The 15,509-nt window shown below is 44.5% G+C and overlaps 1 protein-coding gene across 7 annotated transcripts; it reads left to right on the forward strand.

Moving 5' to 3' along the window:
- The first annotated feature begins 75 nt into the window (after window positions 1–75).
- On the forward strand, window positions 76–15,099 carry EEF1D (eukaryotic translation elongation factor 1 delta). 7 transcript variants are annotated; one of them, XM_056486172.1, is made up of 9 exons: window positions 76–182; window positions 7,317–7,440; window positions 9,100–9,171; window positions 12,224–12,295; window positions 13,407–13,503; window positions 13,588–13,691; window positions 13,930–14,166; window positions 14,694–14,888; window positions 15,001–15,099. In XM_056486172.1, exons 2-9 carry the CDS (start codon window positions 7,321–7,323, stop codon window positions 15,037–15,039), a joined length of 936 nt encoding a protein of 311 aa, XP_056342147.1. In that variant the 5' UTR covers window positions 76–182; window positions 7,317–7,320; the 3' UTR covers window positions 15,040–15,099. The 7 variants fall into 7 exon arrangements, with proteins under 7 accessions (XP_056342147.1, XP_056342148.1, XP_056342149.1 ...); XM_056486168.1 differs by lacking the exon at window positions 76–182 and adding an exon at window positions 4,232–5,622; XM_056486173.1 differs by lacking the exon at window positions 12,224–12,295.
- Window positions 15,100–15,509: the final 410 nt, after the last annotated feature.

The following is a 15,509-nucleotide window of genomic DNA, read 5'->3' on the forward strand; positions in this document are numbered from 1 at the left end:
GGTTTCTTTTAGTGTAGGGGGGGACAGGCAGCGCCCTGTGGATGTCCCCCCTTCACCACCCCTCCCGCGCGCTACGTGTGGTACGCGCCTCCCCCATAACCCTCCGCGCGGCGCGCGCTGCCCTCCTCTATCCCGGCGGCGGCCGAAGGGAGCGGAGGGGCCTTGCGGGGTCAGCGCTCTGGGTGAGTCCTGGTTTCCAGCCCATAGGAATCTTTATATCCCCACTTAGGGTCCTTTATCCCTCTCCCTGAGCCGCTCTAGTGGGAGTTTCGAGCGTCTCCAGAGCGTCCTTTATCCCTCTAGGGCGGGAGATTGGGGGGCCCTTCATGTTATATGGGGCAAAGGTGCTCAGGGCACCCTTCAGGGTGTGTAAGGTTCCTTTATCATCTCAGAATCCCCAAGAAGGAGGTTGTGGTCACCCCTTTTATTCTCTTCAGGGCACTTCTGTGGAAAGCGGGATTTGGGGGCCCTCTCATAGGGAATGGGGCTCCTTCCCCCACAGTGGTGGGAAGAGGGGAGTTTTGGGGATCCTTTCTTACGTGTAGGGGGTCTCTCCTCCTGTTAAATCCTTAAAAAAGGGAGTTGGGGGGGATTTTTCCATTGTCTTTAGGGTCCATTCCCCCAGAGTCCTTAGGGAGAGGATTTGGGGTGCTCTTAGTTTTTGGGATAACTTTTCCATGCATAGAATCCCAGGGAATGCTGGGGTGACCCCCCCTTTCTCCATATTTTCAGTCCTTTTTCTCTTAATAGGTCTGGAAAGGGGGTCATGGGAGTCCCCTAAGACTCTTAAAGGGAAATATTTGGGGATGCCCTTGTTTCTTGGGGTTACTTCCCCCACTTAAAATCCCAAGGGAATATTGTAGTGACGCTCACCACTCCCAATGTTTCAGGCTCCTTTTCCTTTAGAAGTCCTGGAAAGGGGCATATGGAAGCCCCCTCCATATTCCCAGTGGGGTTTCTCTTCCACTCACACCCCAAAAAAGAGGATGTGGGAGATCCCCTCATTATCTGGGAGATCCCTTTCCCCTTGCCAGACACAGGGAAGGGGGGATTTTAGTTTTCTCTATGTCTTTGTGGTCCTTTTCGTTTCCCAGGATTTTGGAATTCTGTTACAGGTAAGGGGTGGGTGGGGAGTCTCCCTAAACCTTTGTGGTTTTCCACAGATTGTGGGGACATATTCCCTGTTTTCTGGGGATATTCCTGGTGTATTAAAGTCTCACCTCTTCAAGTCTGGATTGGGTGGGGGGAGATAAAAGAGTCAGTGTTATTCCTGCCCTGGTAGGGTAGGGAATTTAGGGATCCCACACATCCCCACCTGCTCCAGGTGCCTTGAGGATCTGCTCCTCTCCCCATTCCTGTAATTTTTTGTCCAGTCACTTGCTGCAAAGGGAAACTGGAGCTGCTGCTGTGTCCTGGCACGGAGCAGCCAATCCATCCCATATCCCAACCCCCTTGGCTGCCTTTCCAAACTTATCCTGGAGCTGGGAACCTGGAAAATCAGCTCTGGGTGCACCTGGACTCTGCTTATCTCACCTGTCCATCTTTCCTTGTGCTGTTGTTCCCTAATTCTGTCACCTTGGTGGTGTTTGTCCTCTCCCTGTGTTTTTTGATCTCAGGAGGGAGGGATCCATTTCCAAGCTATTTTGGGAATGGGCAGAGCCTGCTGTTGTGCTCCATGGGGTTTTTGAGGGATTACATCCCTAACTAAACTTGCTGAGGCTGCTGCATGGGCGTTCCCAGAAATCCCATATGGATTTTTTCCGTCGTATCCAGGTCACTGATGATTTGGCATTGATTGGGATCCTGATGATCACAATCCTTAGGGATGAGAAATTCCCTTTTTCTGAGCTGTTTTGCTGTAATTCTTTCCTTTTCCAGGTGAGTCCCATTTCTCCCTGACCTTCAGGTAGGATTTTTCCTCACCTGAGCTGTTCATTCCCAACTCTTTTTTTCCCCCTATTTCTCCTGAAGGTGACACATTCCTTGCCTTTCCCTGCTGCTGATTTCCCATGTCCATGATGATCTCATGAGGAATTTTCAGCTTGGAGCAGAAAATTGTGTTTGTAGGTGATCAAGGATGGGAATTGTGGTGTTTTCCTGGAATGGGGAGCTTTGTCTCATAGCAAAGGTGATGACAAGGATCTGACTCAGGGAAGAGCCAATTTTAGGGAATAAAATCAGCAGGAATTTGGAAAGAGCCACTGTTAGGGAATGAAACCAGCAGAACAGCTAGTTTTAAATGAATAAAATATTAGATACAACTCTTAATATTTTGATTTTCCTGATGATCCTTGAACTCATCCTGAATTTCTGGGCTGTGACTTTTCCCAGTGGAGAACATTCTCAATGCCAGCGTGTGGTTTTTAATCTTAAAACTTTGTGTTTGAAGAGGTAAGAATGGAAATTTTGGGTGGAAAATTTTGAAAGCTGATGGTTTGTGTGATTAAAATTCCTTTTTCCCAGGTTCTTCCAGGAAGATAATGGACACAGAAACAAAATTACTTTTTTTCCCAATTTTTCCTTGTTTAGAAGCTTTATTTCCTTGGAAATCTGGGTTTTTTTCAGGACTGAGCATAAAGTTTGGCTGCTTATGGAAGCAAAAAGATGCTGCAATAATGTTTGGAATCACCCAAAAATTTGGATCCTGAATTCTGTCAACACATGCCAGGACTGAGAATTCTAAGGCTGCCTGGATGGGAAAATCATTTTGGATAACATCACAATAATGTTCCTTTACTTGTTATTAATAAATAAACTTGTTTTCTGTGGTGTTGGTTCACAAACTTCATGGAGTTCTGGAAGGTTTATCAGCTCCAAACTTCATTAAATATGTTAATTAATTAATCTATTAATTATTAATTAGTTTGGCTAAGGAGCTGCTGGATCCATAGAAATTGGTAATTTTCTCTAATTTTATCCTGTTTTCTTTTAATGCTGTCCTAGGAGCTAAAAAAGTAAGTACCTTCTAGTTGTTGTGGTTTTTTTTTTTTGGTTTTTTTTTTTTTTGGTAATTCTGGAAAATCTGGGAATGTCAGCACTGGTGGGATGTTTATTAGACAAATTACTGCAGAGTTTTCTTGAAAATAATTAATTTTAAAGAGTTTTTAAAATTCATTTTAAATTTCTCAATTGGAGGAAATCTCCTGGGAGTTTCTTATTATGGAATTCCTACTCCATAATTCACCTTATCCATGAGGGCTGAAGTTCAAGGGCTTGGAGCTGCTTAAAAACTGGAGCAAAATCACTTTAAAAAATAGATTATATAATGAGAAAAAAAATTAATTTTTAAATTTAATTTTAAAAACTTCAAATTTTAAATTTAGTTTTTAAAAAATTATGATTTTCTTGTGCAAAATTCCACTTTTTTATTATTTCACTCATTGTTTTTTATTTACTATAATGAATTTACTTCTGTGTAAAGGTCCTTATAAGAATTTATTGCTCCATAAAAGTAAAAAACATAAGATAAATTTAAAATTTCAAATTAAGCTTTAATTTTGAATTTTCTTTCAATTCTGCATTGAAAACTGAAGCATTTTTAGCTGAATCAAGTTTCCCACCTCCTGAAAAAAAATTCTTTTGCCATGCCTAATAATTTGTCTAATTGGAATCTAATTAATATTTTAAACTGTATAAGTTTAAATGTTAAAAGGCACAAAATTAATTTATTAATATAAAAATCTGAATGGAAATACTGAGACCCAAAAAAAGCATTTATGTGTAAATTTTAAATTAATTTTTAAATTCAAAGCAATAATTTTAAATTAAAAGTGAATTATAAATTTAAAACGAAAATTTAAATTGAAAGTTAAAGTTAAGCCTTGGACTTGAAGCTTCCAAAATCTTCCAGGAATTCTTGGAATTACAAACTTTTGAGGATAATTTTTTTCATCTCTCTGGGAATTTTATTTGTCAGCCTGCCACAGGTCAATTTTTATTAATTAATTATTGAATTAATAATGAGATTTCCAGCTCCTGGACAAGTTTAATTGACCAATAAATTGGATTTTATCCCAAATTTAAATCCCAGTTTTTCAGCTGCCTTTTAGTAGGAAAACCCAATCAGGAGTAAACAACAACCTCTAAAACCTCAAAAATTGGATCCACTTTTCCCAAAATTTTGCCTAATAGGAAATAAGTAAAAAATAATTAATGACTAATTCACTAATTTGGAATAACACCCTGTAATTCCCAAGGATTTGAACAAAATCCTGTGGGTTTTTTTTCCTGCCTGTTGACTTAAGATTTTGAATAATGGGGGAAATTCTTGGCAGGAATATTTTAGGAGGAAGGCAGTTCCAGCCACATTGAATTCCTTGGAGTTCAAACTTATCCCAAAAGGGAGAAATAAATGGAATATTTGTGTTTTTTCCTGGGAATGTTAACAGATAAAAAACAGCTCCTGCATGCCCTTGCTTTGCTCTGCTGCCACTACATTTGTTGTGCTTATCTCTCCATGCTGCCCATTTTTTTCGGGAAGATGAGGACACGGAAAAATCCCTGCTCCGTGGACAAGGTGTGGCTGGAAAAGCACCGGAACGACGAAGCCGAGCGGGAAACGCCGGAGCCCGAGGCCGTCAATGGGATCTGCCACGAGGATTCCATCGAGGGGGAATTCAAGGGGGACCCGAAAAAACCCAGGAATGGCAAAAAACAGCGGAAAAGGAAGCGCTCCCCGAAATCCAAAGCTCAGGATTCCAAGCTGGAGGCGATCCTGGCGGGAATGTCGGCAGAACACGTGTGGTTTGACAAGCCCTTGTACGACCGTGCTGAGAACGCCTACAGGAAAAAACTAGCGGATTCCCAGAGTTGGGAATCACCTGAAACTGGAAAAATGGCTCAGGAATCTCCTGCTGTAGCCAGGTCGAAATCCAGCCATGATATTCCCAAGGGAAGGGTGCTCCCGGCGTGTTCCCATGGAAACCTGGCTGCCTGTCACCATGTTGTCCAAGGGGTGTGGATCAACAAGTTTGTCTTTGATAAGGCCGAGAGGGCATTCATGGAAAAATCCCAGTTTTTCCTTCCTCCCAATGTCCTGGCCATCCCATCCCAGGGGGTGAATTCCAGGCTGGGAACACCAGATGAGGGCTATGGCACAGCCTTGCCCACTCCTGCCACGCCAGGCTTGGCTCCCGGCATTCCCAACTCTCCTGCCACCTCCATTCCCAGTTTGCCCAGTTCTGACCAGCAGACAGTCAATGGGAAGCCGCAGATTTCCAACTGGGAAGCTCTGGCATCCGAGGTGTGGCTGGAAAAGCCTCTCTATGATGATGCTGAGAAGAATTTTTATGAGATGATGTTGGACGGGCACCCCTCGGATAAAACCCAACGGCAGCAACGCGGCTGCCCAGAAGCATCCAAAAACCACAACCATGAGAAACAAACTGGAATTGCCACCACCAACCCTCAGCTTCCTGATATTCCCAAGGAAAATCCTACCTGCTTTTTCCTGCACAAGGACAGTGAATCTGTGTGGCTGAATAAGGTGACCTACGACAGGGCTGAATCCCGATATTTTGCCCTGGAAGCAGACAGAGCAGCGAAGAAAACAGAGATCCAGGAATCTGCTGCTGGAAATCCTTCCCATCCAGCTGCTCCAAGCATTCCTGCTCCAGAAACGAAGTAGGAGAAGTTTCTTTGGGGGTAACACCCATGCAAAAAAAAAAAAAAAAAAAAAATTAAAAAATGGCCAGGTCGGGATTGAGCTGGAAAGAATTTGCATGTGGAGAAGACTGGGTGGACTTGGAGATGATCCCAGTGGGCAGGGAGCAGGGGGGAAAATCCCTCAAGGAATTCCCTTTCTCCTGAGGAATTCTAGTGGATAAAGGCTGTGTTTGTGTGGAGCTACAGGTTGAATGTTGAAAGTCAGGGCTGGGAAGTGAGCTCAGTATCATCATTTTTGAATGGATGCAGCACCATCATCTTTTCCATCCTCTCATCCCATATAAAAATCAGCATCATAACCAGGATCCAGCTTGAAGAAGGTTTGGGAATATCTGGAATACAATGTAGGGAATCACTCTGGAGTGTGTGCCTATAGTTTCGTTTTTTGAGGGTATTTATAACCAGTCTGTTAATTTTTGGAATGTCCTTAGATCCTCTCCAAAGGCTTGGATGTTTGCAGAGCTAAGGTAGAGATGGATATTCCTGGAAGAAAAAAGACTCTTGAAGCATCCATCCTTACTTCTGATCCATTAGTTTTGTTGGAATTTTTTTGGAAAGCTTTTAGGGTCTTTGTGTCAAGGGATTTAGGGGTCAAATATCTTTGAGCTGGTCCTGTTTGGGATCACATTCTCTTTAGTTGGTCATAACTGGGTATTGGGAAAATACATGTGTTCCTGTAAAAATATAGGATAAATTTGTCTGTATTTGGGATTTTCTGCGAATGATCCTGGTTGGAATTCCAGCAGGTCCCAGAGATTTGGGTGTGAAGAGTGGTTTTGCTGCAGCTCCTGTGTCTGGTGGCCTCTGGTCTCTTCCAAGTGGGTAGATGAGATAAGAAGGAATTTTGATTTCAGGAAAATCATCTCTGGCTTATGTGGACATGTTTTATGGAAAACTGGGATTTGGGATGACGAGGAGAGGCTTTGTGGAGCCTGCTCCAGTTGTGGTTTTCTTGTGCTGCTCTCCATCTCCTCAAACTTCTGCTGCCTCTGTCCCTGTCCCTTGCTGGAATTCAGGGCACTTCCTCTTTTCCTCTTTTTCAAGGGCTCTGTTTCCCTTCAAATTAAGAATTTAACCCGCCTTTGGAAGCTGCTCCATAAAAATCCCCTAATGCCCAGCAGGATTTGGGATGGTTTGTGCTGTTTTTCCATGTAGTGCCAGGTCTGCCTCTTCCAAGTATTGATGATTTTTAATACAGATTTCCCAGAGAACTTGTGGATGCCCCATCCCTTGAAGTATCCAGGGAGAAGTTGGATGAGGCTTGGAGCAACCTGGGATAGTGGAAGATGTCCCATGGCAGGGGGTTGGACCTAATTGATCTTTATGCTTTTTCCAACCCAATCCATGACTTCAGTTCCCTTTTTATTCTCCTACACAAGACATTTCCTTAGCACGAGCTAGAAAATCCTGGTTTTTTGGGGTTTTTTTTGTGGAATAAAGTCTGGATCAGCTGATTCATCCCATCCCCACTCCATGCTCAGGTCAGGCAGGTGGGTGATTAATCTGTCCTGCTTTTTTAAGAGGATCCTGGATACTTAAATCCACAGCCAAGCCGAGCTTGCAGGCACAGAAACAGCTCCTGATGAGCTGTTAACCTTCAATCCTTGCAGGAATTCACTTTTTGTGGCTATTTTTCCCCCTCCTTTTCCCAGGAAAATGGCTGTGGATTACTTCCTGCACGACAAGATCTGGTTTGACAAGTACAAATACGACGACGCCGAGCGAAGGTTCTACGAGCAGATGAACGGCCCCATGGGTGCCCCCTCCCGCCAGCAGGTAATTCCCCATCCCAGCAGTTCAAGAGTAAGTCAAAGGATGTGATCCACCTGGATTTTTATGGGATTTCTGCTCTTGGTGCTGGTTTTTTTTTCCCCCAAGTCTCCCTGGAGCTCTTTAAGCTGTTTATGACCCATATTGGTTTTTTTTATCCCCATTGTTTGCTGTGGAATCTGATGGGTTTGATCCCGAGGAGCTGGAGATGAGGTACCCTTCTAACAAGTGAACCAATCCCAGCTTTCAGCAGTTCTCCTTAACTTTTCCAGGCTGCTGGGATCTGTGGGGGCACAGTTTGAGCTAGAAATCCCCAAATCCCTAATTTTATTGGCAAATAGCATCCCTGACCCCCTTCATCCAGGGAAAACGCTGCTTTCCTTCCAGTTTGGAACAGTCCTTTGGGATATTCCAAGGGAATACCAACCTAAAGGTTGAACAAAGGCACCGCAGCTCCAAAAAATTTTTGGGGGGGATTTTTTTATCCCTCTCTTTGTACTCCTGGAAGTATTCTGGATGTTCCAGTGGAAGACTCTGTTTGTGGTACCGGTGAGTTGGGGATGGGGAGGTGGAGTGGGAAGCATGGTCCTGCTGAGCTGAAATATTTCCAGCTTCAATATTATCCCAGAATTATTCCTGTTTCAAGGTTCATAGCTTTCCTAACCTCTTCCTGCTCCTAACTGTTTGTGCCTTTGGAATGCTGAGTGTTCAGTGCCTGTTTCCAAGTGCTTAAAGGGAAGCTTTTTGCTGAAATTAAAACTTCTAGGCACTTTCCAGTTATTCCTGCTGCCCATCATGGCTTAGGTGCTGGCACAGCACCTGGGAGACCATGAATAAAAAAAATTTGGGAACTCTGCATGAATGCTGGAGTAGGTTTTGGAGTGAAAACCTCTTGGAACAGTTCAATTATTTCAAGGCACATCAGGAGCTTCCAGTGAAGCAGGTTTGCCTGGGAGATCCTGCATGAATTTATCAGCCACTTCCCCTATGGAAAAATATCCTTAAAACCTGCTTGGAAGCAGCAGGAAGTGGGGCCCACTTGGATGTGTCCAGGCTGTTTCTCCTTTATTTTCTGGGTAACTCAGGGTTTGGGGGCTTGTGGGGAAAATTCCATCTCGGATCTTGCTGGTGGGGTTGCAGTCTGGGAAAGGCAAGGAGTGAACAGATCATGGAAGTTCCTGGGAGGGAATCTTGGAATCCAGGTTAAGGCATGGCAGCAGGAGCATAGGGAGAAAATTCCTGGTGTTCTGGGTCCCACCTCTCTGGATAGAGCAGAGTCAGGGTTGTCACTTCCTGCCTGAACTCGGGTAATATGATGGAAAAATCCTGCTGGAGGCTGGGTTATTAGGGAGTTCTGGAGTCACTCCAAACTTCTGGCAGCTTCCCAAACTTTTCAGGGTAATCATAGGGAATTTAAAAGCTCTTTGACTGGATGATCCTTCTGGACACATGACCAGGGATTGCCCGATTTAGCCCCAATCCTTATGGCAAAAATCGCTGAATCATGGAAAGGACAATTCCCAATTTTCCCAGTTCCCTCGCTCTTCCTTCCTTTTGTTTTGGTTTTTTTTTTTTTTAACTTCCCTGATGAATTTTTTTTGCCCCCCATGTTTTAATATTTTTTTTTTTAAAAGAAACTCTTGGTTCTTTCTGCGCTGTTTGCAGGAGAACGGAGCCAGCACGATCCTCCGCGACATTGCCAGAGCCAGGGAGAATATCCAGAAATCGCTGGCCGGAGTGAGTACCCAAGCTCTCACCAGCTGGCTGCCTGCATCCATATTTTTTATTTTTTTTTAATGGAATTCTAACCCCATAGATCATTTGGCTTCTTGGTTGGAAATTAGAGGAGAAGACCAAGGTGTGCAGCGCCGTGTGCCACCAGCTCCAGCCCCTCCCTACGTGCTGCTCGCCTGCAGCACTGCCAAAACTGGATTTGGGTTAAAAGAATTCCCTGAATTGGGCTTTTCCTTCCTTTTCTTTATTTTTTTTTTGTCTTTTTTTTTTTTTTTTTTTTTTTTGTCTTTTTTTTTTTCCTGGTGGGATGATCCCATGGTCTTAACTAACAGGTTCCAACTGGCTGAGTGTGTGGCTCTTTTTTGGGATACACTGGGCTGCCACCTTCTCTTCCCTGTTCTGCTTCCAGTTTAGGGGATGTGGAAAAAAAACAACAAAAAAAGGTGTTTTCCATCTGCTGCATCCAGGGAATTCAGCTTGGCTACAAGCTCTGAGGCTGGAGCATCCTGGAGGAGCTCAGGAATGTACTTTGTGGAGGTGTTTTTGTGCTGAGTGCAGGCAAAAAGAACCAAATCTTTATTTTTGTAAAAGGAAGTTAAAATACTAATGAGTGGTGTTGTGGGAAAGGAAAATCCATGGAATACAGCCCAGGTGTTTTGATTTCCTGCCTCTGCAGTGGGACTCTCAAAGGAATCCATCCATTATTTGGCCTCATAATTCCTTCTTGGAATGTTTAGCAGCTTTGGTTTATGTCTTTGATCAGTCCAATATCAGAGAAAAACAAGGAATTCCCCCTTTCCCAAGGGGAATATTCCATATTCTTCCTTATCACAGCAGAAAGAAGCTAGATATTTGGGATGAATATAAGGAATCAGGATTTCAGCCAACACCTTAAGGAAAATTTTCCTGAACTGGCTCATTTCATTAAAAAAAATATGGACAAAGGAAGCCCCTATCCCAAACAGGGTCAAAAATTCCTTTGAGAAGAACTTTTGGAATTGTGCAAGGGGCAGGAAATCTAAACCCAAATCACCTGGAAGTGCTACTCATCTTCATCTTCCAGAGTGTTTTGCCAAAGATGAGAAATTTCTTTCCTGACTCCTGTTAAAGAGCTTTTTTGGGAGAGAATTCCACAAGTTTAGATCATCCAGGTGCTGTAACAGGGAACTAGTAAAGCAACAGCTCAAAGCCAGGACAGGAATTTTGGGACATAAATTGTTTGGAGACTTTTTAGGGGATTAGTGCTGGGTGTAAAAAATTCCTCTGCTGGATATTTTTTGTTCCTGGGAAAGGGGTTGTATCTTCCACATGGCTGAAAAATAGTTGGAATATCCCTCAAGGATCATAATGAATCTTAGATAACCAAGCTGGACTTTAGAGCTTTCCTAAACTTCTTTCTTCCATTCCCAAACCCCAAATTTACACTGTGTGATCCAGAGAAAAGTAGGAAGAGTAGAAATCCTGGGATTTTTGTCTTTGCTTTTTCCAGAGTTATTGTCAGGGGTCTTAGGATGTGGCAAGGGAAAGAGTGGGTTGTGAAAAGATGGGAAAATGGGAATTTCAGGCTGGGATTGTGTCATAAAATGTAGGAATGAGCACTTGGAATATGGTGAGTCTGGAATTCCTTGATTAGGAGGAAAAGCAGGAAGTAGAACAGGAAATTCCACCTGAACACAAGGAAAAAATTTATTGTCTCTTATATTTAAAATGTATTTTAGTGATTCAAGCTTCAGGAAATAACAGATGTTTATATCCCAAGTTGTTCAGCCAAAGTCCTGTTTTGTACCCTTCATAAATCCCAGGGATTTGATTTGTTTGGATAATTTATGCACAATTCCAGCTTTGCCAAGCACTTCAGCTATCCAAAATATTTGAGATAGGCTGCAGCTTTGAGGTGGGTTCAGCACAAAAATTAGGGCTTAATAATAAAGAATTTGAGGGCTTTATACAAGAGTGCAGAGAAAGGAAGTGATGCTGTGGAACTCCCCACCTTTGGAATTTTGAATTTTTACCCCTGGTAAAATTAATGGATACTTGTGTGGAGCTGGAAGTTGGAAGAGGGAATAGTTTTTATGTGCTATAATGGAGGTGTGCTTCCACATTCCCAAAGCTTGCAGTGTCCTTTCCTCAGGGAAGGTCCCACAGTCTCATAAAGGCAATTTTTCCATAATTTTGGAGGATTTGGGAAATGATTGTGCCTCTTGCATTGTCTTATGGGTTCCAGTTAAGATCTTTTGATTGCTTCAGCTTGGGACACATATCCCTCACCCTTCCCATGCTCTTCCCTCTTTTTTATTTGAGGAATTATTATTGACAGGGAAGAGAAGTCTCCTCTCCCTACTGGCACTGCTGGGGCACCTCCAATCCTGGGATCAGTTTTGGGCTCTCATGACAATAAGGACATTGAGGGGCTGGAATGTTTTCAGGGAAGGGAATGGATTGGGAAGGGTCTGGAGCACCAGGAGCAGCTGTGGGAGCTGGGAGGGCTCAGCCTGGAGGGGGAAAAAAAAAAAAAAATGTTTAGGGGGAACCTTTTCACTTCCACAAATCCCTGATGGGATTCCCAAGTGGGAATCATTACCTGTTATTAAGGAATGAGGGACAGAATGAGAGGAAACCACCAGAGGGGAAGCTTAGCTGGAATATTAGGAAAATTCCTCATGGAAAAGGCTGTCCAGCCCTGGCACAGAGGTGGAGTCCCATTAACATCCCTGTGGATGTGACACTTTGGGACACTCTCAGTGGTGGCCTTGGGGAAACTATTGGACTCCATGGGCTCAGAGGGGTTTCCCCACCTCTGTAATTCCATGATTTCCATCCTTGGAGCATCAGGGCTGGCATGGTGTGACGAGCCCACAGCGCTGCATGAGCTCCCTGCAGACACTGAGGCTTTTGTGGAGAGGATCCCAGGATTCCTGGGGAATGTTTGTGTGCAGTGCAAGGCTGTTTCCCACTCCTCCTTAACTTCCCCTTGCATGTGGCTCTTCCCTGCACGAGCTCCCTCTGGAATTGCAAAACCTTTTCCCATCTTCCCAAACTTTTTCCCATCCTGCAGCAGCAGAAGACGCCCGCTCGGAGCAAGGAAGCTCCTTGTGCCCGTCCCAAGAAACAGTCAGGACGCTCTGCTGTAAGTGAGCCCTGCAGGGATGGAGCCTGTGGAAAAATGGGAGAGGATTTGGTGGCATGAGGATGGAGCAAGTTCTCCTTCCTCCCACTTTGTCCTTTGGGATAAACCTGGGTAATGGGATCTGCCAGCAGGGAGTTGTTTCATCTCCGTGTCCTGGGATCTGCACTCACCGTCCTGAGCCTGAATCCACAGCTGAGGCAGTGGAGATGGAAATTTTTTATTTTTTTTTTTTTTCCTGCTCCTTTGATATTTCCCAGGCTCATCCCTGGAAGTGTCCAGGGCTCCAAGCCCTGTCCATCCTGGGATAATGGAATTTGTTGGTCTGGATGATCTTTAAAATCCCTTCCCCAAATCCATTCCATGATTCAGACCTTCCCTTGCACCTCATATTCTTCATCTTTACCTGCTTTTCCCTCTTTCCATCTTTTGTGACTGCTGAGAGTCCACATTGGAATGAAAGAGAATAAATTATTCTCTCTCCTTTTCACTTAGAAATGACAATTCAAGGACAAATCCTGTTATTTTCTTTCCCTCTGCTGCTTGGAATTGATGGATAAGGAACCTCCTTAACATTATAAAAAAATAAAGCTCTTTTTTTTTTCTGCTGTCAAAAAATCCATTTGAAGCCAGAGTTGGAATAATTATTCCCTCAGGATGTGTTAAAGCAGATTGTAATTGTTAGGAGAGGAGTTAAAGGCTGGGCTGGGGAAGGTGGGAGTGTAGAATTCCTGGGATCTTTCCAGCTTTCCCAGTGTTACTTTAGGCAGGTCATTCCTGTCCTTCAGTGAGTTGTAAGAGGAGACCAAGGGACTCTTTAAGATTTTTAAGGGCTAAATTTTATGTGGTTTTAGTGGCACTTGGGATCTGAGAGTGGGAAAAGTGATTTTATCCTTTGCTCCTTGGCACCAGCTGAAATTTCTTGGGATTTAGTCTATGCTTCATGTTATAGAGCTGCTCCATTAGTTTTTATCCTAATTTAGAGAAAATATCCCTGGTTTTAGTTCAGCTCCTGAACTTCCTCCCTCCCTGAAGACACAACTCTGCTTTGCTTCATGGATTTTTTGGTAGGAGGGGAAACAACTCAATTTCATCCTGGTTTTCCTTGTTGCAGAGTGCAAGCACAAGCTCCTCTGGAGCTGCTGGTGACCAGAACGAGCTCCTGTCCCGAATTTCCCACCTGGAAGTGGAAAACCAGAACCTCCGCAGTGGTGAGTGGGAGAATTCCTTGTCCTGGCTGGAGACCTGATGTGGAGTTGAAGATCATTTTTCATATTTTTCCCTCCTTTTTCCAGTTGTTGCTGACCTCCAGATGGCCATTTTCAAACTGGAAAGCCGCCTGAACGCTCTGGAGAAATCTTCAACTTCCCACCAGCCCTCACCTGTTCCTCCAACCCAGGTGAGCCTTGGAAAAACACTGGAATTTTTCTCTAGGAATGACAGCCAAAGATCCATGTGGACAAACATCCTGTTTTGATAAATCCGTATGAATCCCAGAGTGTGAGGATTGTTCAGTGTCCTGAGCAGTGGAGATTCCCATTCATGAGCCTTTTTTGGCTGCTCTGCTGCAACTCCAGGTTAATATTTTCCCTCTTTTTTTTTCCCCTTAAAAAAAAAAACCCTCGGATCTGGTGAAGAAAGTGGAACCATTCAGCGTTCCCTCCAAAAAAGTGGAGCTCCCGGCCAAGAAAGCCGAGCCAGCTGCTGCTGAGGAGGATGAGGATGATGACATTGACCTTTTTGGGAGTGATGATGAGGAGGAAGACCAGGAAGCTGCCAAAGTCCGGGAGGAGCGGCTGCGGCAGTACGCGGAGAAGAAAGCCAAGAAGCCGGGACTCATCGCCAAGTCTTCCATCCTGCTGGATGTGAAGCCGGTGAGTGAAGGCTTTGGGAATTTGGGAGCTCTGGGAGTGAGCCTGGGAATCAGAGGGAGGTGGGATTTGTTGTTGTAGGAAGCCTCGAATGGGTTTGGATGGATGGGACCTTAAATCCCATCTCATTCCATAGGCAGGGATGCTTTCCCTATCCCAGCTTGTTCCAGCCTGGCCTTGGACACTTCCAGGGATTGGGCAGCCATAGATTCTCTGGGAATTCCACTCCAGGACCTCACCACCCTGCCAGGGAGGAATTTCTTCCCAATATCCCATCTAATCTCACTCTATTCCAGTTTAAAACCATTCCCCCATGTCTTGTCCCTCCATCCTTGTCCAAAGTCACTCTCCAGCTCTCCTGGATCTCCTTGAGGCACTGGAAGTGGCTCTGAGATCTTCAGAGCCTTCCCTAGCCAAGAAAGGGCATTTTGGTCAGTTGTGACATTCCCAGAGGTGTCACTTGGATACCCCTTGGAGGTGCTGATGATCTCCAGGAAAACACTGAAACCTCCCAATTCCCACTTTTCCAGTGGGACGACGAGACCGACATGGCCAAGATGGAGGAGTGTGTCCGGTCCATCCACATGGATGGGCTGGTGTGGGGAGCCTCCAAACTGGTCCCAGTGGGATATGGAATCAAGAAACTCCAAATCCAGTGTGTGGTGGAGGATGAGAAAGTTGGGACAGACATCCTGGAGGAGGAGATCACCAAGTTTGAGGACTATGTAAGTGTTGGAATAGGATGTGGGAAGGGCCTGGAGCCCACAGGGAGGGGGTGAACTCAGGGTGTGTTTTCCTGGGAACTCCTGGATGACTCCAGTTTTTGTCCCCTTCCAGGTGCAGAGTGTGGATATTGCTGCTTTTAACAAGATTTAGAAGGATAAACTGTATCCCCGTCCGAACCTGGAACTAATAAAGATGAACATTGGGAGTGCACGTTGGGTCCGGGTTTTTCCCTCGGGTGCAGCTTCTCCAGGGGGATTTGGGGGGATATTTTGGGATATTTGAGCAACTTGAGGTAGTGAGAGGTGTCCCTGTCCATGGCAGGGATTGGAATGAGAGATACTTTAAGTCTATTCCAACATAAACCATTCCATGTTTTCCCCGTCCTTCGTGGAAGGAAAAGTCTTGACATGGACCTGAATTTTGGGACTGGAATGAAGGTCCCAGGGTTTTTCCAGTCACCTTTCCCAAAGTTTAGAAATCCTAGTCACTCCCTACAAAAAACCAGGATGAATAACCATGAAACATCAGGAATTGCTGTTTTGAGATGGATTTCATTCCCTCTTTTCCCACTGACTCCCTGCCCAGGTCACTTGAGTGTAGCACAGGTGACATTCCTGATT

The sequence above is a fragment of the Oenanthe melanoleuca genome, chromosome 2 (assembly GCF_029582105.1).
Source record: "Oenanthe melanoleuca isolate GR-GAL-2019-014 chromosome 2, OMel1.0, whole genome shotgun sequence".
Classification (NCBI taxonomy): Eukaryota; Metazoa; Chordata; class Aves; order Passeriformes; family Muscicapidae; genus Oenanthe; species Oenanthe melanoleuca.

Excerpts from the sequence above, each read along its gene's own strand:
- EEF1D (XM_056486168.1), top strand. The coding sequence starts at position 4,352 with ATGGAATATTTGTGTTTTTTCCTGGGAATGTTAACAGATAAAAAACAG. Across the intron at positions 9,172-12,223 it reads TCCAGAAATCGCTGGCCGGA|CAGCAGAAGACGCCCGCTCG; the intron begins GTGAGTACCCAA and ends CCCATCCTGCAG. Across the intron at positions 14,889-15,000 it reads TCACCAAGTTTGAGGACTAT|GTGCAGAGTGTGGATATTGC; the intron begins GTAAGTGTTGGA and ends GTCCCCTTCCAG.